General features: G+C 44.8%; 1 protein-coding gene across 3 annotated transcripts in view; it reads right to left on the reverse strand.

Moving 5' to 3' along the window:
* Positions 1 to 27,362, reverse strand: part of ZFAT (zinc finger and AT-hook domain containing) — a 1,636,156-nt gene that overhangs the window by 637,415 nt on the left and 971,379 nt on the right. For all 3 annotated transcript variants that reach the window (XM_069621667.1, XM_069621669.1, XM_069621668.1), the window contains one exon: positions 11,601 to 11,774. In XM_069621667.1, the coding sequence (XP_069477768.1) occupies positions 11,601 to 11,774 (174 nt within the window). The remainder of the gene's footprint in view (positions 1 to 11,600; positions 11,775 to 27,362) is intronic.

Below are 27,362 nucleotides of genomic sequence, written 5' to 3' on the forward strand. Positions count from 1 at the left end.
GCCAGCAGACGATACAGTGATCCTGGTCAAATCATATATCTCTTGCATTACTGTGCTGTCTTCTGTGAGGATTTCCTTCTTGCATGCTGGTGGCATCGTTTAGCTCATTACTCAATCTTTCTTCTTCTGTAGGTCATTTGAGTGGAAGGGGTGGTAGACCGGAGGGAGCAGACCAGATGTTGTAGGCCTTGGGCAAGCATATTTTAAGGTCTGCTCGTTTGACACAAAAAACATTTTGCTTTTTGTATACAAGTCAAAGTTTTTTTTGCACATTTATGAATGACAATTTCACAAGCCATTGTTTTGGAAGTAGTTCAAGCTTAAAAGTACAAAAGACATACCTAGATTAAATCTGTTAAATCACATTGATTGGTAATAATTCCCATTTTGCGTAACACCCTTCTGTAATATCTTGGTTTTAAAAATTGTCAGGTCTGGAAATGTGATTTGTGTACTTTGCAAGTCAGTGGTAAGAGCTGGAAAAGAAAGTGTTCAAATGCAGAAATTGCAGAGTTGGCACAAATCCCAGCTTCACCCCTTAATCAATGTGTGATCCTGGGCATCTCATTTAATCTTGTATTGCCTAACCTCTCAGAATTGCCAGTCCCTAAACCTTTAAAAATTGTCAGCCCTTCAGAGTGATTTCCTTCTCAGGGTATGATCTTCATAAAAGCCTCACTCATGGTTTCACTGGCTATAGGGTTTCTTCCACTAGAATAGTGAGCATTGATATACTGCACACCACAGACACATGTTCCCTTGATCTCCAATGACAATACTATTTGAAAACCATGTCCCACTTCTAATCTCAGTCTGTCTGGATAGAGACACCTTCCTGGTAGCTTCTAATCTGCATTCACTATCCATGCTATGGTATTTGTAGCTTTCTCCTTCCTTTCAAATGGTCTACTCTATCCATGCTTGAACACTTTTGCATTCTCTGAGGCAGCTAATGTGAGTTCTCTGCCTATTCTGGGTTAAATGTACCTTTTACATACAGTCCTCCATTAATACTACAGGCTGCATACCTTCCCGGATGATATTGATAAAAAGTATCCTGTTGCTATACTAGAAGAGAAGTAACCTCTTCGTTGATTGCTAATGTTGGCCTTCAAATGCTACTTGTTTATCATTCTGATTAGAGCAAGACTGAAGAGGATAAGGGGACTTAAATGGAGTAAACATGTTTATTTTTAATGCTGTGAGGTAGCATATCTACCTATGGGTTATGCTCATGGTGGAGGGGAGAGAGAGGGGGGTAACCACCCGATATTCTTGATCACTTAATTCCTTTGGTTTGGTGGAGGGGGCCCCAAAGATGTCCATGCCCAGGGCCCCAAAAATGCTTAAGATGGCCCTGGCTCCCGTGGCGTTGTCTCCTCGTTATACAAGATACTGTTGGCGGGTGGCCCCAGCCCCGCCCTCTAGGGAACGCAATGAGTGGGCAATAGAACTGGGCTTCGAGGTCTCCGACCAGTTATGGGAAAAGATGTGCTCACACACCAACAAGGTTTCCCTCAATTTCTGCCATCGAGCTATGCAGTATAAATTACTGAACAGGTTGTACTATACCCCCCTCAGGATCTCTAAGTTTGCCCACGCCACCACACAGTCCTGCCACTGCTGCAAAGTGGAGGATGCTGACCATCTACATATGTTCTGGACATGCCAAAAACTGGGGGAATTCTGGGAGAGAATCTTAGGGACACTAGCTGAGATCACTGAAACTGTAATTTATCCCGACCGTCTGGGAGTCCTGTTTGGGGTGTGGAGAACCATTGATATTAAATGCATGGCTACATTTCTAAACATAAGCTGCATAGTGGCCAACAAATGTGTAATTCAGAGCTGGAAGAGCTCCCCCACCCCCCCCCCCCCCGACATTTCAGAAGTGGCTAAACATGCTTACATGGTCCCGAAACTGTGAGGAGTACCACCTCACCACGCTCCCTACTCACTCCCGTCCCAAGAACAGTTGGTCAGCATTCAAAAGCTACCTTAACAGCCAAGAGGAAAGCGTATCAGAGTGGCTCGTCCCCGGCTCCTCAGTAAAGTACTTGAAAGTTGTGGTGCATCATGGGTTATTACTCACCCACTTGCTATCTTGTTGCTCTTACTGTTGTTGTTTTACTCCATATGTGTACAGTATATGTATTGCCTGCTTTGACATGTGTGTTTGTTGTAAACCTCTGCCGACAAAAAATAAAAAAGTTAAACATTTTTTTTAAAAGTCTGCCTTGGTGTGTGGTATAGATATTCAAATCAAGACGTTGAAAAGGGTGGGGGAGAGACCGGAACCTTGGGGCACTCCGCAGGTGATGGGGGAGAGCAGGTATCCTCGAAGAATACTTTCATGGATCTGTCCGAAAGGTCTAGGAGGAGGAGGAGGGCAGGTTTGCCTGCATCTCTGTGCGACTCTAGTTGGTTTTTGAGGTCCAACAAGGCTGATTGTGATCGTGGCCTGGTCGGAATCCAGATTGGTGCAGACTAAGGATTTGGTTGACTTCAAGGTAGTGTTATATATGGATGTATGCGGCCCTATCGAGGATTTCTAGCAGGAACATGACCCCTGTGATTGGGCGGTAGTTACTTGGGATGGCAAGGTCAAGAGTGGGCTTCTTTAGAATGGGGAGGACCCAGGCTTCCCTTCAGGGATGCAGGGACTGCACTCGCTGAGAATGAGGCCTTTATGAAGTTTGTTATTGGGCTGAAGCGCAGCCTTTAATGATGTAGGCCGGGCAGGTGTCACCCTTATATCTGGAAGGCTTGAGGACTTTGAGAATGGCTCAGACTTCAGATTCTGAGACATAGCGTAAGTGGAATGGGGTTGGTTTGGGGTGGGCAGAGTGGATCGGGTGTGTAGGCATGGGTGCATTTAGTAGCGCTTGTTTGGCAATTATATTTTCTTGTAGGGTTTGTATTTTCAAAAGTATGGCCTTCAAAATGTTCGCACACCAGGTTTCATTCTTTATGATACCTGGGGGTGTGTGGTAGGGGCTTCTAGTTTTTTGTGGATTGTGAATAGCTCTTTAGTACTGGATTTGGTGTTGGCGATTCTGTTAGTTTATAGGTTTTGGACGCAGCTATGAACAGGGTTTTTTGTGCTACTTTTGGGGATTTGCTCCCAAACTCGTTTCCAAATTGGTTAATCTCCTGTCAGATAAATTCAAGACCAGGTTCACTACCTCCATGGCCTCTGCCGTTTCTGGGAGCATGACCTTGTCACTCTTTTGCTTGGCTCAGCTTCTTCTCCTCTCTCTCGGTCTTCCACCTCTGGCTCCCCTTCTGGATCTGAGTCTGGTGAAAGTACCCATTCGTGCAGGTACCTGAAACCTTATGCACTTGACTTGTGTCCTTATATTCCCTTTTTTAAAGTGTTTTATTTGCACTAAAAACTGCTCTTCCAGGAAGTGTTGGTTGCAACAACAGGCAGAGTTAACATTAGTCGAAACGTTTAGTTCTGGCTCACTTTCTAAACCAGAGCCGACAGGAAAGGAAGTAGGCGTACATTCCTTAGAACATATTGGATTGACCTCATATTTGGCTTGAAATGCATACACTCGCCCTGCCCGATAATCCTTGCCATTTCTAAAGTATTTTTGAGATTACTGTAACTTCACCTCATCTTGGTGTACCTTCAAAATTTCGTAATTGTTTTGTCGCTTTTCTCTTTCATGGCTATGGCTGCACTCATCTGATTGATTTCCAAATCGAGGGCCTCAATCAGACTAATCACTCTAGTGTGTTCACGATGGTTATGTTTGATAAGCAGATCATTCATATTGGATACACATTTTCTACCCACTTCTGGGCTAAATCGGAGTCCTCCAAGTTATTGAAGTCAGGGAATATCAGGAGTCTGAATCCTCTCGGAATTTTGTTCTGTTCCTGACCATTTTTCAAAGTTGTCATTTGCCAAAACGTGTTGATTTCTTTTTTGGATAGCCATTCTAGCCTGACAAATCTTTGTCTCAGGGTCTCCTGCGTTTTAGTAATACTTCGGAATGCATTTGGCGTGCTTCCCCTAGGGGCAAATAAAGCTTTGATATCTTTGTCCCTTGATAGCCAAGTATTCTGCCATGTTGTGGGTGGCGAGGTGTAGCTCCAAAACCCGGTTGAAACAGTAGGACACTGAAAAGCAGTGGGGCTAATCTAGAGTTGAGCTGACCTACTCTGTAAATAAATGAAAGGATGAGCTGCAAGGATATAGACGTTGACGTGACTTGATCCCAAAGTGACAGGAGAATTACAAGGAGAGTTGAGTTGTCTGGATCAACTACCGCTCAATCCTTTATTAGTCACTGATGGTATACCATAGTATATGCTTGATGGCTACAGATCAGTTAAATGTCACACGCTAATAAAGTAGATAATTGGAAGTGGCTGCTTTCAAGGATGTAATATGGGTATTATAAATATTTATGTTCTTCAATTCAGATGTTCCCCTTTTCCAGTTGAAATGGCTGTTAGTTGCTAAGATTTTACAGTGAGCAAAATAGTTACAGAAGAAGTAAACTGGCAGATTACAAAGTTTTTTGTTTTTTTAAAAACAATTTTTATTAACTTTTGAAACAATCAAACAGCATGCATAAAACAAACTTGGCAGTGCATATTATGCATTATTAAACATTTCGTGTCTCATTAGGCTATGACCGCTACCTACCCTTTACCCTCCCCCCCCCTTAACTTGAGCTTACTCCATCCCGCTTTCCCCTGTTATATCTTTTTGGGATGTAACCTCTTCTGACATCTGAGAGGTATCATCCTCGCTTAAACATACTTGGGTGGCCCCAACCACCGTAGCCACTAAATGCCTGCAGGCCATCAATGTATCTGCTTCTCCCCTCCCCCCCTACTGGCTGCTGCGGTCCATACCGCCGTTTCGGTTTCAGCCCACCTCTTAAGGTCACTCCACCACACCACTAACTTTGGCCTATTGTATGCTTTCCAGCTCATAGCAATCTTACGCTTAGCCAATATATAAGACAGGTCTTTAAGTTTGGTCACATGCTTTAGCTTGCGTGGCCTGGGGAACCCCCCTAGAATACATGCACACACTGACCACCTCTAGCATGATCCCTTTGTCTGTCAGACGGTGGGCCACTTCATTCCAGAATTTACTGATTTGCGGGCATGCCCAGAACATATGGGTCATTCCCACATTTAGTTCTCCACATTTGGGACATGATTGTATACTTGCGTTTTTAAATCGGCTTATTCTCTGAGGAGTCATATATGCTCTATGGGTTACATATAGCTGGATCTGTTTTAGCCTTGCATTTCTAGACACTTACTTATGATACCGTTGAGCTCTATCCCACAGTCCGTCATTCATACTCTCCCCCACTTCCTCTTCCCACTCCCGTCTGAGCTGTGTTACCTCTTTCCCAAACTTGCTCATCAACAGTTCAGAAATTCGGGAAACCTCGTGCACTCCCTCTGTGACATCATAGATCGTTTCAATAGCTGTATCTGGCTGGTCTTCCAGTACTATTTAGGACCATGTTTCTCTGGCTCATCGCACCAGCCTAGTATATGTGATGTATTGCCCTTAATGTAGGCCTGTTTCCTCTACCAGTGCGTCAAACTCCAGTATTCTCCCATCTTGCCAAATGTCTCCCATTGTTGCAATGCCCACCGATTCCCACTGCCTGCGTATTGTTTTCCTCAGTTGCACGTCCCCTTTGGTTAGTGCTACTAGTGGTATCTGCGGGGAGCACAGGGTCGGATTTCCCATAGCCTGACAAGCCTTCCGCCACATTTGCCATCCCAATTTCAACATTCTCGGACCCTCCTTTATCTCCAATTTGGGCAACCATATCCTTTCTTTTAAGAAGAACGGGGAGCACTCTGACCTCAGCAGTCTGGACTATGCCGTTGGATCTTCCGATAGCCATTTGGCCACGTATTGTAGCTGACTAGCCCAGTAATACATCTCAAATTTGGGGAGTTTTATGCCTCCTTTGTCATATGTATTTTGTAGTTTACACACGGCTATTCCTAGCATTGTGCCAAATAAAGCCTCCGCATATGCTCTGAAGTTTAGCGAAGAGTCGTTTCGATATCATATATGGTATGTTTCCAAAGAAATGTATCAGCCTTGTTAATACAACCATTTTCAACAGGGCCGCCCTCCCCACCATGGCCAGGGGGAGCCTAGACCAGAATCTCATACTGTTCTCGATATTTGCTATAGCCTTCTCTGTATTGGGTTTATGTTCGTCTTACACTGTATGGTAGATGTCTATCCCCAGGTATCGAAAGATTGTGGTCTCTCATGGTATTTGTAGAATGGGTAATTGCTCCTGTGGGATCCCTTTAAATCTTCCCAGAGGGAATATGCACAATTTTTTAGGGTTGACTGCAATGCCCGAGAGCAACGCAAATCACTCCATTACTTCCAGGATTTATTGCAGGTTTTCCTCCGGGTATCTTAAATATAGAAGCATATCGTCCGCATACAGTGATATTAGGTGTTGTGCCCCTTTCGTGTGTATTCCCACCTCTTCGTAGTGTTGGCTGAGATATATTGCTAGGGGCTCCAATGTGAGGATATATAGCATCGGGGACCAGGGGCACCTCTGTCTGGTGCCTCTGCTGAGTTGCCACCTCTCTGAAATAACCGCTCCGGTCTTTACTCTACCTAGTGGTGAGCTATATAATAATGTAACCCATTTTAGATACTCTGGCCCTATACCATATCCCTGCAAAGCTGCCATCAGCCATGGCCATCTTACAGAATCGAAGGCCTTCACCGCGTCCAGTGAGACTATAGCTACCTCTTGTGTTGCCCCTTCTGTCTGCTCTATGACTCTGTGAAGCCTTCTAAGATTATCTGATATATTCCTATGTGGGATGTATCCAGTTTGATCAGGGTGTATAAGTTTGCTTATAACCCGTCTCAGTCTCCTGGGCAGCACAGCCGTGAGTATTTTACTGTCCGGGTTCAGCATGGATAGCGGTCTGTACGATCCGCGCTCCATGCTCGACTTGCCGGGTTTAAGAATTGGAATGATTATCACCTCCCTTAGGGATTCTGGCAACGTTCCAATTTCGAGAGCTTCATTTAACATGGCCAGTAGTGGGGGAAGCACTTCTGTCATATACATGTTTTATAGAACTCGCTGGGGAGTCCATCCGAGCCTGGGGCCTTGCAAGTGGGCAATTCCTTGATCACTCCTAATTCCTCTAGTGTGATGGGGCATCTAAGTTCTCTCTCTCTTCAGCACTCAACTTCGGTAGGCGATGTCTTCCAGTATTTCCGCTATCTCACTATCCTCCCCTTCGCCTGTGTCTCCATATAGTAGTTTATAAAACTCAAAGAACCCTTTGTTCACTCCCTCGTGGGTGTTAAGAGCCTGTCCTGCTTCTCCTTGTATTGCTCCAATTGTCGGTCGCGGTGTTTCACTTTTGTACAACCATGCTAACAGCCGCCCCGGTTTATATCCACCGGCATGCTGCCTCTCTATGCATTTCTTATCATTTAGATTGCATAGCCTCTCCCAGTGTCTCTCACATGATTGTTGTAAGCGGTTTATGGTATCCGCCTTGTCTATGGAGTTATCTCCTCTGCACGTAGCTACCTCAAGTTCCTCCTCAGCGTCCTGTAGTTCTTGCAATATTCCCCCTTGCAGTCCTTTGGATTTAGCTATTGCCGCTCCCCTTACCACCACTTTGAATGCCTCCCATAGGGGCCTACAGATTTTACGCTTCCAGTATTGTTTTCAAAATATTCAACAATCTCCTTTCTCAGGTCCTCCCTAAATATCGTGTCTTTTAGTGCTTTGGCTCTCAGCCGCCACGTGGGAATTCTAGCTCTGTGGGCTTGGTACTGCCATGTTAAGACCAATGGTAAGTGGTCCGAAAGGATTCTCGCTCTGTATTCCGACTGTACTATCTCACCTATCATTTCCGGGGAGGCAAACATGTAAGGAACAAGTTACTTACCTGTAACTGTTGTTCTCCAGCATGAGTCTGGCATGGATTCACATGCTCATGAATAAAAGAATAAATAGCAGTATACACATGCACAACCACGGGAGGTGGCAACAGGCTCAACATTAAGCAATACAACAACTCAACATTAAGCATCTCTTACCTCCTCACCAGGCTCACCTTAGGCGAACAGGTTGCGCAGCACTGCTTGGCCGACCCTGGACTCCTCCCTGGAGTCCCAATCGTCGCAGTAGAATCTTGTGAAGGTGTGCGTCGACCTCCACGTAGCAGCCCTGCAGATGTCCAGCAGGGGCACACCAGACAGGAACGCCGTGGTAGCAGCGATCGCTCTGGTCGAATGGGCTCTCGGACGGCCGGGCAGCGGTCAGTTTGCCAACCGGTGACAATGCATGATTCAGCCGGAGAGCCATCTGGAAATGGAAGTCTTCGAGAGAGCCTTCCCTTGATTCACAGACCCAAAGTTCACAAACAGTTGTGACGTCTTCCGAAAACTCTTTGTGCGGTCCACGTAGAACTTCAGCGCTCTAGCTACATCCAGCGAATGCAAAGTCCTCTCGGCCGGCGTCGAAGGCGACGGGAAGAAAACTGGTAACACCAAGGGCTCGTTGAGGTGGAAGTCTGACGGCACCTGGGGCATGAAGGAGGGGTGCATCCTCAGCACCACCCTCATGTCATGAAAAGTCAAGTATGGAGGCTTGCAAGATAGGGCCTGAATCTCTCCCACTCGTCGTGCAGAGGCAATGACCACGAGGAACGCTGTCTTCCATGACAGGAACGTTAAAGGCGCCGAATGCATAGGCTCGAATGGGGCTCCCATGAGCCTGGTCAGCAACACATTAAGCTCCCACGCCGGGGCAGGGGCCTTCACCGGCGCGAATGATCGGAATAGTCCCTTCATAAATTCCTTTACCAGGCGATGAGACCACAAGGACGCCCGTCCCCTATTCCGGGTATATCGGGAGATGGCAACCAGATGTATTTTTATGGAGGCGTGAGCCAGTCCAGCTTTGGCCAGCGACAGTAGGTACGGCAGCACTTGAGGGGCCGTAATCCACAGAGGGTTAATCTTCTGTGCACGGCACCAGACAGAGAACCTCTTCCACTTATGACCGTAACACGAGAGTCGAGGACGCCCTGGCCTTTGCAAGAACCTCTCTGCAATCAGCCGGGATATCGTACCCTCCAAACTCTAGTGCTGCAGGAGCCAGGCCGGCAAGTTCAGCGACTGTGGGTCGTGATGGAGAATGGTGCCTCCTTCTCTGGAGAGAAGATCCGCGTCCGCCGGCAGCTTGACTGGTGGGGACGCTGACAAGTCCAGATCCTAGCCGCGATCACGGATCTGAAGGCGACGGGGGAAACCAAACTAGAGGCAGCCACAGCCGAACTAAAGGCAGCACGGAGTACAAGAGGAAGTCAACCTACTCAGACAAGATGTACGGACCATAGCGGAACGCACTGACTAATTGGAGAAAGAAGTGACCACAAACACTGCATCTCTGGCATCCCATGCCTCTGAGATTCATGTACTGAAGCAACAGGTGAGCAACCTGGAAAATAGGGCCGAGGAAGCTGAAGGGCGTGCCCGACGGAACAACTTACGCATTGTGGGTCTTCCAGAAGGCGAAGAGGGCCCTATCCCAACGGAATACGTGGAGACCATGCTGCTTCAGGAAATAGGTGGAGGGGCGCTCACCCAAGGGTTAGATCCTGGAACACTTCCGGAAAGGAGGCACAATTCAAGGAGCGTCTGCGTCCATCACAGCATATCCAGATTACACACTTTTGGTGCAGAGACGGCGACTGAACTATGGGACCGTGAAAAAGAGATTGCGTGAAGCAGGTTTCAGATATATGCTGATGTACCCTGCAAAATTGAAAGTGCTCCATAAAAACAGGACCCTGTTCTTCGAGTCCCCGAAAAACGCGACGGAGTGGTTGGATGCCCAGAACTGCCCGTCGGAAGCAGACCACTAGAAAGAGGACGGAGCGGAGAAGTGAGGCGCCATCCCGAGGCCGAGGTACGGTATATACTGTGACATTGGGACTTGAATATAAGATAGAGCAGATTATACCTGGAAATAGTGGGATACGGGCTAAACAAGGAGTATTGAACGTGTATAACATAATGTAGCATAATAACAGGAGACACAGCGAATTCACCCTTATACACCAGCCGCTGAAGGACACATTCGTGATTCACTGCCGGCTGACTGCCTTATCTTCTATCTCTTTGTGCGGAGCCATCGTGGTCGCTCCGCCGCTCGGGCACTCTCAGCTTCGTCGGCTCTCGCTGCCAGTTCCCTGCTGCGATTTTCACCGGACTTGCCATCGTTGTATCCGCGCTATATTCCCCAATATGTGGATGTACTTTTGGGGAGTTGCAGCACTCTTCAAACGCTTTATTTTCTCAGGATGTTGTGCAGATCCACAGGAGCTCACGGGAATCACTGCCTACTACGCTGCCATGTAGCCACACCCCTCGCAGATTACAAAGTTCTACCCAAGATTGTACTGGTTTTGATAAAGCTTGATCATCTTCTCAATTTATATTTGCAGGTGCACTAGCCTAGGTGTGTAGGTGGATCCATAGTTTTTTGGTGGAATGTAACATAAAATTGGTGGTCCTTTGTCTTCGCTTGCCCTATGCCTGGAGGCTTAGCATGATGTTTCAGTTAAGGGACCCCTATAGTCTGCATGTGGAGTTACCAATTAAGTAAATGAATGTTGCACAGGCGTATACGGATAGGCCATACGCGGCAATTGTACATTTGTCTCGTGTTTCCTGATAACTGCAAGCAAAGAGAGGGTCTTCCACATTCAAAGACGTTCTCACTGAATTCTCCTTTTCCCAGATAGTGGTACCCCATCTCAAAATGGATGTTGCGTGATACTACCCTCCCGTCATTAGCCGGTTGCATTTACATGCCCAGTGAATGAGAATGATAGTGTCACAAGGCTTCTGTCATGACCCATCTTTACCACAGATGCCCTGAATTGAAATGTGGGAATTATTACTATTTATCACCTGAGAGGCGGGAGGCATTGGCCATTAGACTTTTCCCCAAACAAGTGGTTTTTACCTGTGCATCCTGTGTAACTAGATTAGACAAAGTGGTGGAATGAAAGGGCAATGCTTTTCTTCTTAGGCTGAAGGAAGAAAAGAAACCAGAGTGTCAAGCTCCCAACATGTCCTGGTGTTGCAAGTGGCACTACTAAATAAATAACAAACACATGAAGCAAACCAGATTCTTAACACTTGCCTCTCCAACAATGGGGCAATTATGAACAACATTTGGGGGTATTAGGAGAGGCAATGGCATGGGTAATAGGACTTTTCTCAATGCTATGAAAAGTATCATGCTGGAGGTTAGTTGTATGTTAAAACTCTGGAATTCTTTTAATTCATGTAACACAACATATATTCTCTTGGTATCATGTTTTTAAGTTTACTGTGTATAGTTTGTTATAACAATGTGCATGATTATATATCTATTTTATAACCGTTTTTAAGGTGCTCGGTCACCAAAAAGTATAGCTTGCAAATACACAGCATGTGTAATGACATAACTTGCAAATTAGAAAAAAGATCATACTTAAAAAGATGTACACAAAATATCCATGCACCATAGAAAATAAGGACTTACCATCCACACTGTGTAAAAGTTTGTGACTTTTCAGAGACCCTTTGGACTTGAACTTTTTGCCACACATATCACACAGGTGTGACTTCTCACTGCTGTGACGATTCATATGAGCTTTCAAGTTACTCTTGCTGCGTGTCGCATATTCACACAGTGAACATTTGAAAGGTTTCAATCCTACAAAACATTAACATTTTTATTGACTTGATTCACTGTACAAATATCCTGAAAAGATTATCAATGATAGAGCAGCATTTGCTAATAACAAAGATAGAGATCTGTCCTCCACAGGCTATGTACCCCTGTAAAGGTGCATCACAGACTACAAAGTAATCAAACACTCTCTCTTTTAGGTCTACCAAGCATTTTAGGGGGAATAAAAAAGTTACTTTCTATAAGGTAGAATTTCAGCTGAATACGTAATTAGAAAATTAGAGTAACAATTGTGTGGGATAGGTCACACACAAATCACCAATTATTGTTTAAACCATAAAACAGAAAACATTAAAGTAACTGAAAGAAAAAGGTGAAAAAACGTGTACTATGAATTCACAAAAGGTTTAAAAGGGTATTGTTCCAACTATGCCTAATAGCAATTTGATGCTGATAGTAAAACTGAACACAAGAAGTATAGTCGAAAAAAGCCAGGTGAGAGTAGAAATGTGTAGTAAAATTGAGTGTAGAAAATTAAAGTTACTCCCCATAGTGACTAGAGTACTCCGCCCTTAGTCCCCTTTCCTCCATCCTTGAGGGCGTCCTCCAACACGGGGATGGTACCGGAACCTTTGCCAGCAAGAAATTGAGCTTCTCCCTTTAATCTAATATAGCGTGCAGCGGCGCGGCCCTGGTTGTGGTAACGCCCCCCTGGGCCCTGCTCTTCAGCACCTCACGTCAATCCCCTTTTAACACACTGGACGCTTAAATACCTGGCTACAGTGTATATATTAGCCCCTGGCATACAAGCAGGGGAAGGTGGGTTGGACGTATGGAGGAAAGGGGATGAAGGACTATGAGAACTCTAATCAGTACGGTGAGTATAACTAATTTCTCATACGTCCCGCCCCTTTTCCTCCATCCTTGTGGGTGATTCCACCGAACAAGACCATAGGGTGGAGATGTGACAACCTGTCTCATATCTAAGACGAAGCAAAAAGGTGAACTCTGCATCGCGCCTGGACATGGTATCCAGGGAATAGTGGTTTCATAAGGCCGACGGAATGGTCCAACTAGCCGCCTTACTGATGAAATACCAAGAAGCACTTACTGATGAAATACCAAGAAGCATGCCTCTGAAACGCGACAGCCGTGGCCTTACCTCTGAGCGCATGGGCATGAATACCTTCAGGAACTGGTTTGCCCATGGCGTATATGCCTCAGAAATGGCCTGGAGCATACACAGGGCGATAGAAGCTTTGGAAGCCTGGGTACTGGGGGATGTGCCCCTGAAAGTGATAAAACAATGCCTCAGACTTCCTGAAGGATTTTGACCGGGAGAGATATAACTTGAGGACTCTCTTGAGGGCCAAGGAATGCTAAGCCCTTTTTGCCTCAGTCTGTGGGTTCGGGAAGAACACCGGCAGGCAGATTGCTTGATTCAAATGGAATGGAGAGACCACCTTGGGCAATAAATGTGGATGTGTGCGCAAGATGACCTTGTCGTAATGAAACGTGGTGAAGGGCTCACATGACTACTACGCCGGCAGCTCGCTGACCCTGCGCGCAGAGGTGAGCACCACCAAGAGTACTGTCTTTAGAGAGTCACCAGCCGGATGTCCACCGAGGCCTTTGGCTCAAAGGGCTTGCACTGCAAAGAAGCAAGAACCACATTGAGGTCCCATACCGGATATGGCCTATGCACTGGAGGAAAAAGCCTGGACAACCCCTTGAGATGGGCCTTAACACAGGGTTGGCTGCTGAAAAAACAGGCGCTGGGGAATTCCTGTAGGCCCCAATGGCCACCAAATAGGCGTGGCAGGTATCCATCTGAACGCTGGAATTAGCTAGATGCTCAGAGAATGTCAGCACATCGTCCAGCAGATCCGAGAACCAAGCCTACGAAGGCCAGTGGCAGGCAATCAGGATGAGGCTGCAGCCCACCGCCACCTGAAATTTGCAAAGTGTCCACTGGAGCAATGGAGGAGGGAACGCATAACACCTGTGGCCATGCCAGAAGGTCTGGAAGGCGTCTCCCAGAGACCCTTGAGCCCGTCCTGCCCACAAAGCAAACCGGGGGCACTTGTAATTCAGAGGAGATGCAAAAAAGGCCTGTTCCGGAAACCCCAGCGCTGGAACAGAGGCAACAAGGAGGGAGATGGCCCGAGGAAATCCATATGCCCTCTGTCAGGGCCCATTCCCAGGTTCATACCGCCTCCTTGCACAGGAGGGTGGAGGGAGAATGGGTGCCATCCTGCTTGTTCAGGTAAAACATTGTTTTGGTGTTGTCTGTCCTGACCAGAACTGCCTTCAGCCTGATGAGGGGCAAAAAAGCCTTGCGCACCAGGCCCACTACCCTGAACTCGACCAGATTGATATGCAGGAGGGCTTTTGCCCTGGAACATGTGTCATGAATAGAGTAGCCCTCCAGAGTAGCCCCCCAGCCCAAAAGCGGGGCTCCAGCAGGGCAAATGGGGCTCCCACTGTCACATTCAGTCCATCAGCCACCATCGAAGACACGCTCTCACAGGCCCATGTGATAAGGGGTACGCGAACAGCATTGTGTGCAAACGGAAGGTGCAAGTCCTTCAACATGTAAGAGCCATTAAAAACTGTTAATAGGCTTACCCTTTGGCAAAACACTTCCACGAGGCACATGGAGGAAAATTGGCAGGCTTTGGATTAGAAACTGGAACAATTTACGTCCTATTTTTGTTTCATTCTAATTAGGTACATTTCTGGTTTAGATTTGGGCCGGTCATTGTTTCATAATAATTTGAATTGATTGACAGTTGTTCTATTTCTTCTAATGTAATTTGTGTGTAAAATGTTTTCTTTTTCATGTTTCTCAACCCTTTCTTTTCTTCCGTATTCTTTAGTGTTTTTTGATCAAGCATATATTTTAATCGTTATTGGAAGAAAGGATGTTTTCTTGCTCTATTTTTTTGTTTCAGTTGAGCATTTTGATTTCTGTATTGTCCTCTCACTGGTTTTAGCTGGCCCCATTGGGTGCCAAGTGTGGCTTTTTGTCGGCAACAGTCTTTAATCCCGGTTTTTGTTTCATAATTCTGTTTTTTACATCGACCAGGTTGATGAAGGATACATTGGTTAAGGTGGCTTTGCATATTATCATGTAGATAAAATGTGGAATAATGTTAGGCCCTTATGAGATCAGGTAATGGGTTGTATATTGATGCACTAAGCACTTTATTGCTTGTGGCTTGTACAATGAGCTCGGCCTTCATGTTGGGATCGTACTATGCATGATACTCTGTATATGTTAAAGGTATTTGTACCAGGCACCGTCACCAATAGGAATTGGTCACCAGGCACTCAGACGGATCTGCAAACGAGAAGGCGGGTGGGTTAGTAGGATGAAGAGGGAGTAGGATATTGAGAGAAGTGGTGTCCTGTTGGTAGCTTCTGTTCGGTTTACAATGTGCGCTGATCTTCGGTGCGAGTATCGGGTCGATATCAGTCCTTGTGTGCTGTTGGTGCAGTTTATGTGTTGTTTTTTGTTGCAGTGTTGTGAAGTGTGTGCGGTTTGCTGTGCGAGGGGTGGTTGTGTGGGTTTTTGAGTGAAGTTAAGTATGCAGAAATAAGATCTTTTTTGGTTAATGGGTTATATGTCTCGCAAATGAGATTCACAAATTTGGCTCAATGCCTAGATTCGTGAGTCCTGGATAATGGGAGAGAGGTCCAGGCTTCACAATACAGAAGGATTTAAAAACATTAGGCTAGGACGGAGGCTATACCTGGGATTGAGAGTCCTGTGTAGTCGCACATATAATAAACAGAGATGGAGTTTACACCTAGCTTTGGGAATCTAGCTACACCTAGATTTGAATTTTAGTTCACAGATTGATTTGAGAGTCCTGCACAGTGGGAGAGAGACCTAGGTTTTACAATGCAATAGGTTGCAATAGAGTATACAAAAGGAGGCTGCACCTAGATTTGAGAATCCTGTGTAGTGGGAGAGAGGCCTAGGTTTCACAATGCAATAGTTTTCAAATACAATACACAAATAGGAGGCTACACCTAGATTTGAGAGTCCTGTATAGTGGGAGGGAGGCCTAGGTTTAACAACGCAATTGTGTTCAAATATAATATACAAAAAGGAGGCTACACCTAGATTTGAGAGTCCTGTGTAGTTGCACATATAACAAACCAAGGTGGAGGCTACACCTAGCTTTGGGATTCAAGTTATACCTAGATTTGAGATTCAGTATACACCTAGATTTTAGAGTCCTTTATAGTGGGAGAGAGGCCTGGGTTTCACAATGCAGATGTTTTCAAAATATAATATAGTAGGTTTGGTATTATAACAGATACAGATGGTTCGTCATACCTATATTCGAGAATACATTTATAGTGGGAGAAGGCTAATGTTGAGTATTCCCTAAGAGAGTGAGGCAGGTAACACTCCCAGTTATTATATCTTAATGATCACAGTTCTGTCCCAATGTTGCATCATCTGGATGTGGCTCAAATCTAAACTAACAGTTTTCCTAGGTGTGGCGTAGGGCAGTTTTCACAGTACGGTCTCAATGTAGCTAAGTTGATAAATCAGAAGTCCTCACCCTTGTTAGTGCTGATTAATAATAGAAGGCTGGCAGACTATGTTCTAAGGTAAGGTAGAGTGGCAGGGCTTTCTGGAGTAGAGTGATTGCTGTACTCCCCACCCATGCCATATCTGAAAATTCAAACTATGAAGGCATAATATCTGTATTGATCATCATTCAGGTAAAATGTGAAATAATGTTTTGGCCTCATAAGATTAGGTACAGGTATACTTATGCACTAAGCATTTTATTGTATGTGGCCCATATATGTTCAGGCTTCATGGTAGGATGGTACTATGCATCACACACTTTATATTTTATACTTTAGAAATTTCAGGTATACTTTTTTTATCTATACTTTTACCATGTGCAGGGACTAATGCGCAGATTGCACTAGCCACTTTATTGTATATTGCATTGGATAGCTCATTTCCTGTGTACTGTACTATGGGTCCAGGTCGTATGCCTAGATTGAACAATTAACTTTGTATCTCAGATTGGGGAATTTGTAATGCGTACACTAATATCCATGTACTAGTCACTTGATTGGTTGTGTATTGTATAATGAGCGTAGCCTGTATCATATGATTGCACTATGTATTAGGCCCTTTACATTTGTGGAGTCATTATATCCACACTTCTATCAATCTGATTAGAAAACACATTGCACTATGCACTTTATTGCTCATTTGCACTAGGTATTCTATTCTTTTTGTACGGTATTCTAGGTTTAGTCCCCATGCTGGATTGCATGTTGCGCTGTGCATTTTAGATCTGCAATTCTAGAATGTGGATTTACTGTATATATACTTAAGGTTATTTCATTATGTGCAACTGGTAATGTAGATCAGGTGCTGGGTATCTCAGTGATTTCAGATCCTAATTGGTTAATATGCATAGTAAATATTTTCATCATTTGGAAACTGTTGGTGAGGGAAGAGAGTTGCCATCTGCATGCATTGTATTAAACAAGTCATTTGTATCCCTTCTAAGATGGCCGACAGGAAAGCACTAACCAGCCATCACATTAGTTGATGACCACTTTAAGTCTGACCACTGAGATAGGACTATGAAATTAGGCGCGAACCGATTTCCTTCCAAAAGCCGCACTTTTGCACTGTGTATATTTTATGTGAACAAACAATACGGTTGTTGCAGAAGGCATCATGCGGCTTATCCCCATGTTCCTGGGATGAGGAATTGGAAAATAAAGGATATGCTTTCATGTATTACTGAGCTATTCATTGGAAGTTTCGCTGGGTTTGGAGTGCGACTCAGGGTACTTCAGTATCTTACTTTGGATGTTCTGACATATATATTTTCTCACTGAGTGGGAAACTCATGCTTTCTAAGCAGTGGTTTTGTCCTACCATCTTATACAGTCTAGATGGTTTGTAATTATAGAAGTGGGAATGGCTAAAACAAATTGAGGGATTCTTTTGCCGCAAGATGTTATGTCTCCCTCAAATCAAGCTTATTGAATACCTGCGATTAGAGTTAGGAGTACCATCCCTCAAAGCACTGGTGTTGAAACATAGAGGAGAGTTGCATTTACGTACCCAGATTGCGAAGGGGTTCTTGATGGCTAGAGTGGCAGGGTACAGTGTGGGGGCGAGTAAGCAAAAGGATACTTTCCTGTAATCTATAAATGACGTTTTCAGTGAAATAAACTGGTGGCCTGATTTTTCACGTGGTACCAAGTATGAACATTTTTAAAAAGTGTTAGCCAGGAAAATAATGCAATGGGATTGGATATGTAATTATGCCCATCAGGAAAGACTACACAGATATGGTCTACTACTCTCCAAAGGGACCCACAGCTTCATGTGCCCTCAGTCATACTTGTTGATCTGTCTGGATCCGAATGTGAGACGACTTTGTCTCCTTATAAGGATTAATCAGTTGCCCGTTTGTACATCCATTAGGGGCTTGGGGGGCCATTGAATCTAAGTAAGGAGAGCCGCTTCTGCAGGATATGCCAAAGCCCTAGTAATGCAGAAACGGTGAGGCATATGTTTACGGAATGCCCTACACTAGGCCATCTATGAAAGGTTCACCTGGGTTATTTGGTCCATAGTTATGAATACATCCTGAGTGAAGAATTCTGGACCTTTTGCCTGAACACAACATCCATATCAACGCACATCGCTTTATACCAAGTTTGTCTGAGTGTTAAGAGGTATCTTGAGCAAGAAAGCTCTGTTTTTTAATGAATTTGATAGGATCATTATTTGTAACCTTGTAGAAATGATGCGGTCTGTATGTAGGTTAGGTTGTTTTATCGTTTTGATGATTATTGTAGATGTTTGCATATTCCTTTTAGGAGACATGAATTTTGAATTTGGTACGTGCACCGAATCACAAGTAAGTGTAGGGCATCAAGGTACACAGAATTGAAATGCCGAAATTGTATTATGTATGATATGTTTTATGTGTTATTGGTAGGTGATAGGTGAATGGTATCTGAATGTTAAGTATTTTTTATACGGAATATGTTTAATGTCTTATGTGAAATATGAAATGTAAATGAAATGTAAAGATACATATGAAAAGTTCTATGAACTGAAATGTAAAATAAATAATAATATATATATTCAGTGAAAAAACTTTGTTAACGTGACATTATGGTTACAAGTAAAATCGAAAAACCCAAGAAATTTGCCAGCTATGCAACAATAACTCGCTCCACCAACATGCACTGCTAAGACTAACACCCAGGACATCAAAGATGACATCACAAATGGCATCATTGATTACATCACTGATGACATCACATATCATATTAATTCTAATGAAAAGTCCTTACAAGGGGTTCTGTTTAGAATGTTGCTAAGAACATATGAAGGGAACTGCTCCATGTATCAAAAAATTTATTTATTTAAAGCGAAATGTTACATTGAAGTGTTCTTGTTAATACAGCAATATAATTTACGTACATATAGCATATGGATCCAGCATGGACCGTGGAAGTACAGTATTTTTATTCTGGTAATATTGGCCAGTAAAATCATAAATCCAAGCCTATCAGAATCTTGACTAAGGTTAAACCTCGAATTAACAGCTAACAATACAAGAATTACTACAGGCATGTCTTAGTACAAACAACACATATGAAGAGCATCAATGCACACACATTTGAGGCACATACACAGAAACGCTAGTAGGGAGGAAAGAAACACCATGAACAAAAAATGACAATAAGATTAAAGTTCATTATGATGTATAAAAATGAAATTAATTGTCTGGGGCCTTCATTGTCCATTGTATCTGCACAATGAGGTCAGGCCAAACGGTAAGAAAAGTACTTTAAGAACATATGGCAAGGTAAGGGATACATTACTCACCGTAGTCGTATTTCTGATGCTTGTATCTGCTTATATTCACATTCTGTGCATAGGCCGACATCTAGTTGAAGCTGCAGAGTATTACAGTTTGTTTTTCAAAACTCGAAAAGGGACGTCAAATAGGGCGTGGCAGTAATGCTAGCCCTAGTGTGACGTCCCCTATACCCATGATCCCTCACGCATGTAGGACGCTCAGATTGTATTTTTTGTGACATGAGGTAGCATGAGGAGTAGCGCGAGTACAGAGTATCCAAGCAGATAAGATAGATAAGACCACAAGCATCCATGCGCCTTCTCTCAGAGGGGAGGAAGGATGGGCGCATGTGAATCTAAGCAGATACAAGCATCAGAAATACGATTACGGTGAGTAATGTATCCCTTCTGATGTTTGTGAAATCTGCTTAGATCACATGCTGTGAATAGATTAGCGAGCAGTGTTAGAAGAAGGAGGTGGGATGAGAGAAGGGTAATGAGCGAACATATGTCTTAGAACCGCTTGTCCCACTTGTGTATCTGTCATGGAATGAGTGTCAATGCAGTAGTGCTGAGTAAAGATGTGAACAGAGCTCCATGTAGCTGTTTGCAAATACTGTCTAGCGTGACATTTGCAAGAAATACCAGAGTGGCTCCTGTGCCTCTTGTAGAGTGAGCCCTGGGAGCAAAAGACAACGTTTTATCTGATAGAGAATAGCAAAGTTGGATACAATTGAATATCCACCTAGAGATAGCAATCTTGGAAATGCAGTCGCCTTCTTTGCCTGGTGCGATGGAGACAAATAGCTGATCAGTCTTCCTTAACTGTCTGGTTTTATCTATGTAGTAGAGGACCGCTCTCCTCACATCTAATGTGTGGAGTTTTTTCTCAGCCGAGCTTTTGGGTTCCTGGAAGAAAGCCGGTAGCTCGATAGACTGGTTTACATGAAATTTAGAAATTAATTTAGGGGAGAACCTGGGGTGGGTTCGCAAAACCAGTTTATCCTTATGAATAGAAAAGAAAGGATCCTGCACTGACAGATCTTGAATTTCACTTACTCTTCTTATGGAAGTGATAGCCACTAAGAAGGCAGTTATATAAGTCAGGTGTTTCAGGCTCGATTTGTGCATCGGCTCAAAGGGGGGTCCCATGAGCTTAGCAAGTACCACATTAAGATCCCAACCTGTCGGCGGATTAGAAATTGGGGGGGGAGGTCTCTTTACTCCCTCCATGAATGTTTTAGTAACGAGTATCTTCCACCACAAGTTTACTCTGTGAGGTGGTGTAAGCTGACAAGGCCGCCAGATGGACTTTTAGGGAGGTAAATACCAACCCTGTGTCTAACAAATGGAGCATATAGGTTAGAATGTGAGATGGAGCACATTCTATGGGGTTGATATTCTTTGACTGGCACCAGATAACAAAATGCTTCCATTTGTGAAAGTAACAGTGTCTAGTGTTGGGCTTTCTAGCTTCTTTCAAGATGTCCATGCATCTCTGTGGAAGGTTGAAGTGGCCAAACTCTATGACTTCAGGAGCCATGCTGCCAAGTTCATTGAGTTGGGCTGAGTATGCACTGTTAGCCCCTCGTGCTGGGAGAGGAGGTTGTACCAGCACAGGAGTTTGATGGGGTCGCACACCGCCAGTTGGCGCATGTGTGGATACCATGGTTGTATCGCCCACATAGGAGCAACTAGGATGAGCGTCATCAGTTCCCTGTGGATCTTGTTTACCACTTTCCTCATCAGAGGGGTTGGTGGACAAGCGTAGGCAAATATCCCTGACGAATTCAGCCATAGGGCGTTCCCCTTGGAGCCTGGCTGAGGGATCCTGGATGCAAGGTTTGGGCATTGCCTGTTTTTCGCTTGTGGCGAATAGATCTATAGTGGGGAAACCCCACCAAGAGAAGAGGTTTCCTACGACCTCTTTGTGTAGTCGCCACTCGTGTTCCTCTGGGAGGGGGTCTCTGCTCAGAGTGTCTGCTAGCGGTTGAGCTCCCCCAGAACATGTTGGGATGACAGGTAAATCTTCAGTTTGAGGGGCATGAACATCACAGTGACTCACACAAACTTGCATTCTCTTCGGGAGCATTTGAGGTACCAGTGGCCAGCGGACAAGTTACCATATTTGGGAGTCACAATTACAGCCTCAAAGGAATATGTGGTGGGTGCCAATGTTCTGGATCTAATAAAGGACTCAAAAGAACAACTGTTGCGGTGGGACCAGCAGGAAAATCTCCTTCTGGGCATAATCCAAGTAGTAAATATGACCCTGCTCCCGAGACTATTAAAGGTTTTCCAAACGCTGCCGTTATGCGAGCGGGTTAAAGATGTCGCAAAGCTCCAAAGACGTCTCTAAATTTGTATGGGTATGATATGATATGGCATTTGTAACGCGCCTATACACAAGTGTTTCAAGGCGCAACGAGGCAAGGGGGCGCGGGGAACAAGGGGAGACAGACAACGATCCTTCTAGGCCAGGTGTCACTCAGATCACGCAAGTGCAAGGGTAGAGGGGAAGGGAAAAGTGCAGTACGGGGTTAGTACAATGGGGTACATTCTAAGATTCTGAGGAAAGTCAGGTTGAAATCCCGAACGTGGGTGGGTTGGGAGTACCGTAAATAGCCTGCTACTTGATTGGCCGTTAGACATGAGATCCCCAAAGTGTAAAGACATTGAGAAGGTAGGACTGACTTCCCCATTGCAAGTTCTCCCATTTCCCTCAAATGAATATCCTGCTGACAACTGCAGTCACACCCTGGCACAATGGGATAGGGCTGTTGACCTTCTGGGATTCCGGTGGGCTCGGGTCCACTCACACCAATTATAAACAATCCAGACTTCTCTCCCGGCACGCGCAAGTGTGCGTTCACAACGTGGGGAAGGGACTCTCCGCTGAGACTCATGCATCTATTTAAAGACTGGGAACCCTTAACCTTTATTGAATGTAAGGCCACAATTTTCTCTAGATGAAACTGTGCGATTTCACTACACACAATTTAGACACTTGCTTACAAACCCAGCAATCAAAAGAGCCGCCGTTAGACCCCCTGCAGGGATTGAACTCGGGGCACAAGAGGGAAGGAGGTCTAGGAGGGTCTCCCAACTGTATAGGCTTTTGGAAAAAAGAGAGGATGAGGGGAAACACCCTTACATGGGAGCAGGACATTGGTCCAGAAAACTCAGAGGAATCCTGGTTTAAGCTCTGTCGACAAACTCATAAAGGGGGCCATCAAGCTTTGCTACAGATGGTATCTCACACCAGCAAGGCTCCATAGAATATTTCCAAATACTGGTATGGATGTGGGGCTGAGGGAAACATGATGCACATATGGTGGTCATGCCCTGTAATACAAATATACTGGAAGAAGGTATTGGGGCAGATTAAAGAAATCACTGGTAATTGCCTGCTCCCCCATTCCCTGCCCTGCCCCCCCACTTGCTCCCCCCCCCGCCCCCCCCCCCCCCCCCCCGAGTCCTCTGATGGTTCTGCTCACAGACATTCCAGAGGACAGATCATTCCCACTCTCTGGCCCGTGAGCTACCCTTATACTACTGCTCGTATCCAAAGTAGCTAGGGCTCGCTTCTGGAAGTCTCAGGGGGGGTCCCCCTTTGGCTTACTGGTAGACCAAGGTATGGGAGATTCTGGCCATGGAGAGAAATATAGCACTTATGACCAACATGATACCCAAGTACATACAGATTTGGTCTCCGTTCATAGAGCATGTTAGAGAGAGGAAGTCCTCTGTATTTCAGCCACGTCTTTTGTGGAACCTGAGTCTCACATAGTACGACTGGCTGGGAGGATTGTGGGTTCTCATTGGGTGAAGGTCAGGGCTTCAGTGGAGTCAGCGAGGAGATGGTCAGATCAATGAGGTTTGCCCGGACAACGATGTGCCATGTGGATGTATGGGCTGGTAGAGCTATGCCAAAAATATAAGGTAACCAAATACTACTGTGAGAGACTTTCTTTTTTTCGTTTACATGTTTTTGTTCTCTTCCCCCTTCTTTCTTTGGTATTAAGAGGGACAGCAAACATGTCACATGTTCTATTAACGTTGTTATCCTGTTGCATTAATGTAAGCTTGTAATGCACCGACGCAATAAAATAAAGCTTCTAAAAAAAAAATAGATAGGAAATTATATTTGACGGAAGCAGTGAGCTTCTTACAATGGAGCGAGTCTGAGTGACATTCTGACCAGGTTGTGGAGGGGCATAAATGGAACAGTCACCGGGGACAATACATTAGCGGACATACATAGATTAAGGGCAACCAACATTAGACATTTTTAAGTTAAGGTAGGCACTATGGCACGCTGTGTTGGATGTGACCATGATGGATGAAGTGGTAGGGTGGAGGCAGGGAAAGTGAGGGACAGAGGCATGTTAGCGGCAAGGGAAACATGTTAGCTAAAAGGCAGATGAGAGGTAGGTTAAGAGGGTAACTCAGAGGGAAGCTTTTAGTTTCATTTTGAACAAAATAGTGTGCATGGTTTCTCGGATGACCAGGGGTAGAGAATTCCATGCAAGTGGAGCAAGAAGTCTGAAAGAGCGGAAGCGAGAGGCAGAACAGGGAGGGAAAGGTGCCACAAGGGTAATCGATGAGGCAGAGGGGATTACGAGAAGGCTTGTGGAGATTGATAGAGGAGGATAGATACAGTGGTGCCTTACTGTAGAAAGATTTGTGAACCAGGATAAGAAATGTAAATCTCGCCTGGTTTAGCATCATTAGCCATCCAGCCTGGTGATAGTATGAGTAAGTAGGTGTGAAGTGGGAGAGTCCTGGTAGCGAGGTTAATGATCTTGTTGAGGCGACAGAAGGCATAGTTGGGGAGACCAAAGAGGATGCTGGCACAGTAGTACAGTTTAGAGACGACAAGAGTGGTTAAGAGATGCTTGGCGGTGTTGAAAGAAAGGAGGGGCCTGATCTTCCGAATATTTAAGAGGAGGAGGTGAGTGCCACTGCCATTTGGAGATAAAAGTAGAGAACGTGTGAGAAGGATCATAAGTGATGCAGGGGTTTATAAGCTGAAGAAAAGTAGGGAAGAGTGTCAGGTGGGAGCTAGCTTTAGTCCAATAGCTTTAGTCCAATCACATGTAGGGGCCTCCCACCACTTCTTCGAATCACTCTGGAAGTTGCACTTCTAAAGCCCTCCCCCACTGAGGTGAAGGAGCAGCAGTCCAAGGCAGAGGCGAGCTCTGCCCCCTACACACTCCCAGGGCACATTGGGGGTGACACTTGTTGTGGACCAGTGTTGGGAAAGATTTCTGTTATGGCAAGTTTCCCTCCATAGTGCCTATGGACCCCAAATCGTTTTGCATTGTTATTGAAACTGTTCTGTCTGTTTGAAGGGAAGTACAGCCTTCAGATACACTTCCCTTGCCTTTTGCTAATTTAGTATGGGAAAACTGATCAGTTCTTCAGACTATGAGTACTGGGAAACTAGGTTTCCTTTTTAACTTTTGCGACTTTTTAACATTGCACACAGCATCTAACAATGCAGTGCAACTGGGACAATTTTGTAGCACCCTAGCTTTATACACTGGGGATTTCTGGTTACTTTTATATGTGCCTAAAGACACGCTAATGGTAGCAGATCAATATTTCCATTCTTTTTAGTGTGAACATTAGCATTTACTCTGTATGGCTACTAAACATGACTTGTGCCCTAAAATGTACACTTGTTCTTTGGCCTTATTCTTGCCCATCTGGAGGGGTTCCAAACTGTGCCGACCATGTGGCCTGCTCAGATAAGGTCCTTTAAGGCTGCTTTCCCACCAATTCGCACAAACCCTAAGATGTTTGTCAGGGAACAAGAACATATTATATATTACCATAACCCTTCTATTGCAGATCTGGCAGGGTTACTTAAAGTACTCAAACCGGAGCAGCTTCAAAAGGTAAGAACTAAAGCAGAATAGTCCCACAGATTTAAGGGCCAGTTAATTAGAGAGGCCAATTATACTGGGTATAATTTAAGATTAGACATGAAGAAGATCGTGTCAAAAAAAGGTGCAATATTGGAGGCATTAAAAGAACTAGCAAAGGCTAAGACAGTTTAGTCAAAGGTGGTGTCTTTAAGGCAGAATAAAGAAGAGCATCCAGACACTCTGGAAGATCATTCTAACATAGATAACGTTAGCCATATATCCTCATAACTTGGAAAATATTTTGTGGGCGCCCTTCTCCCTGCAATTAAGAATCATGTTGAGAAGTCAGTCATTGACTGGAAATGTAAGGACATGTCAGAAATAATGCTCAGTCATTGACTGGAAATGTAAGGACATGTCAGAAATAATGCTAACGCTTGTTGCGAGATCAGAAAACAGATAAATTGCTTACCGTACAATTATAGCTCAATTCGACCGACCGCAGAGACATACATCTGCGAAACACCCAGCTCACAAGGGGCAAGGAGAAGGGGGCCCAACAGACCCCAGAGGAGCATTACTCCATTCAGACCTCCATACCAATCCCCAAAGGGATCCCAATGCCATTATGGTCAAGGGTTTGGGCATTGGAAAGCAGAGTGCCTCACTAGATTTACACCATGCATAGCACAAGCCCCTCCCAATGTATACGGATAGACTAGCCAGACGCAACAGACACCCTAAACCAACAATACAGCAAGCATAACAAGGACTCCATAATAATAATATGCAACAGAAGCCCCAACACCACACAAACCAATTAAACCCACAAGCAAATCCCTACCCAACAGGACACTCTGATTTCTCACATTGACATAAAGAAGCCCTAGGATGCATTATTGCGCCCGTATTTTAATTAGACATGACAAACCGATTGTCACGAGCTAATATACAGGGGTTTCATACAAACCTCCCAGCGGATACAGGAGCTCCTAAAAGTACTCTTAAAGCCCAATACTTTCTCCTATTACATTCAGGGAAAGCCATAGTCACAATGGGAGTGGACCCCTACCACCCCAACTGCGTGGCTTTCCTGCTCAGCTCAACTACCCCTATGGATCTCCTGGGAATGGACTGCCTCAACATCATGGGTTCAACATAGATTCACATACCTCAAGATCCCGCCTTAGCGGTAGATCTCCCCACAGCAGTGGAAGACTATACCATAGCCACACCTAATGAAATGCCTTCAACTTTGCAGACACCTTTGCCCAAAAGGCTTCTCGATGTTCCAAAAGAGTTATTGGCAACTGGTCGAAACTATGCTATGCTCATTATTCCGTGTGAACCACTAGCGATACCTTTGAAGGAGAAGGTCACCTTTCCTAAAGTAAAACAATACCCCCTTATACCACAAACGATACAGGGGGTTGAACCCAAGGCATACTTGTTTATACTGTCTCCACCTGCAACACATCCATTTTCCTGGTGTGTAAGGGTGGGGTAACAATAGAAGTAAAGTGTAGACTAGTGGAAGACTGGAGGGCAATTAATGAAATTGTGGCCCCCTATGGTCCCAGTGATGATCAAGCAACACACTGTTCGATCAGTAATACCCTGTTGCACCAGAGACTCTGTTCCTTTTTGCCTTTTCCTTTCAAGGAGGGTGCAAATACAAACATTGTCGAATGACCGGGACTAGGCTAACCCCAGTTATTCACACACTGTACCACCCTCTCCAGAACACTGAATGCTGACACAGCATTGTTTTGTTTTCTGGGAGACTCGAAGCTCATTCAATACGTCGACAACCTATTGCTTTGCATCCTTGATCAGACAGCCATGCAAAAGAATGTCCAT

Source organism: Ambystoma mexicanum, chromosome 5q, assembly GCF_040938575.1.
Source record: "Ambystoma mexicanum isolate Mex_15411 chromosome 5q, UKY_AmexF1_1, whole genome shotgun sequence".
Taxonomy (NCBI): domain Eukaryota; kingdom Metazoa; phylum Chordata; class Amphibia; order Caudata; family Ambystomatidae; genus Ambystoma; species Ambystoma mexicanum.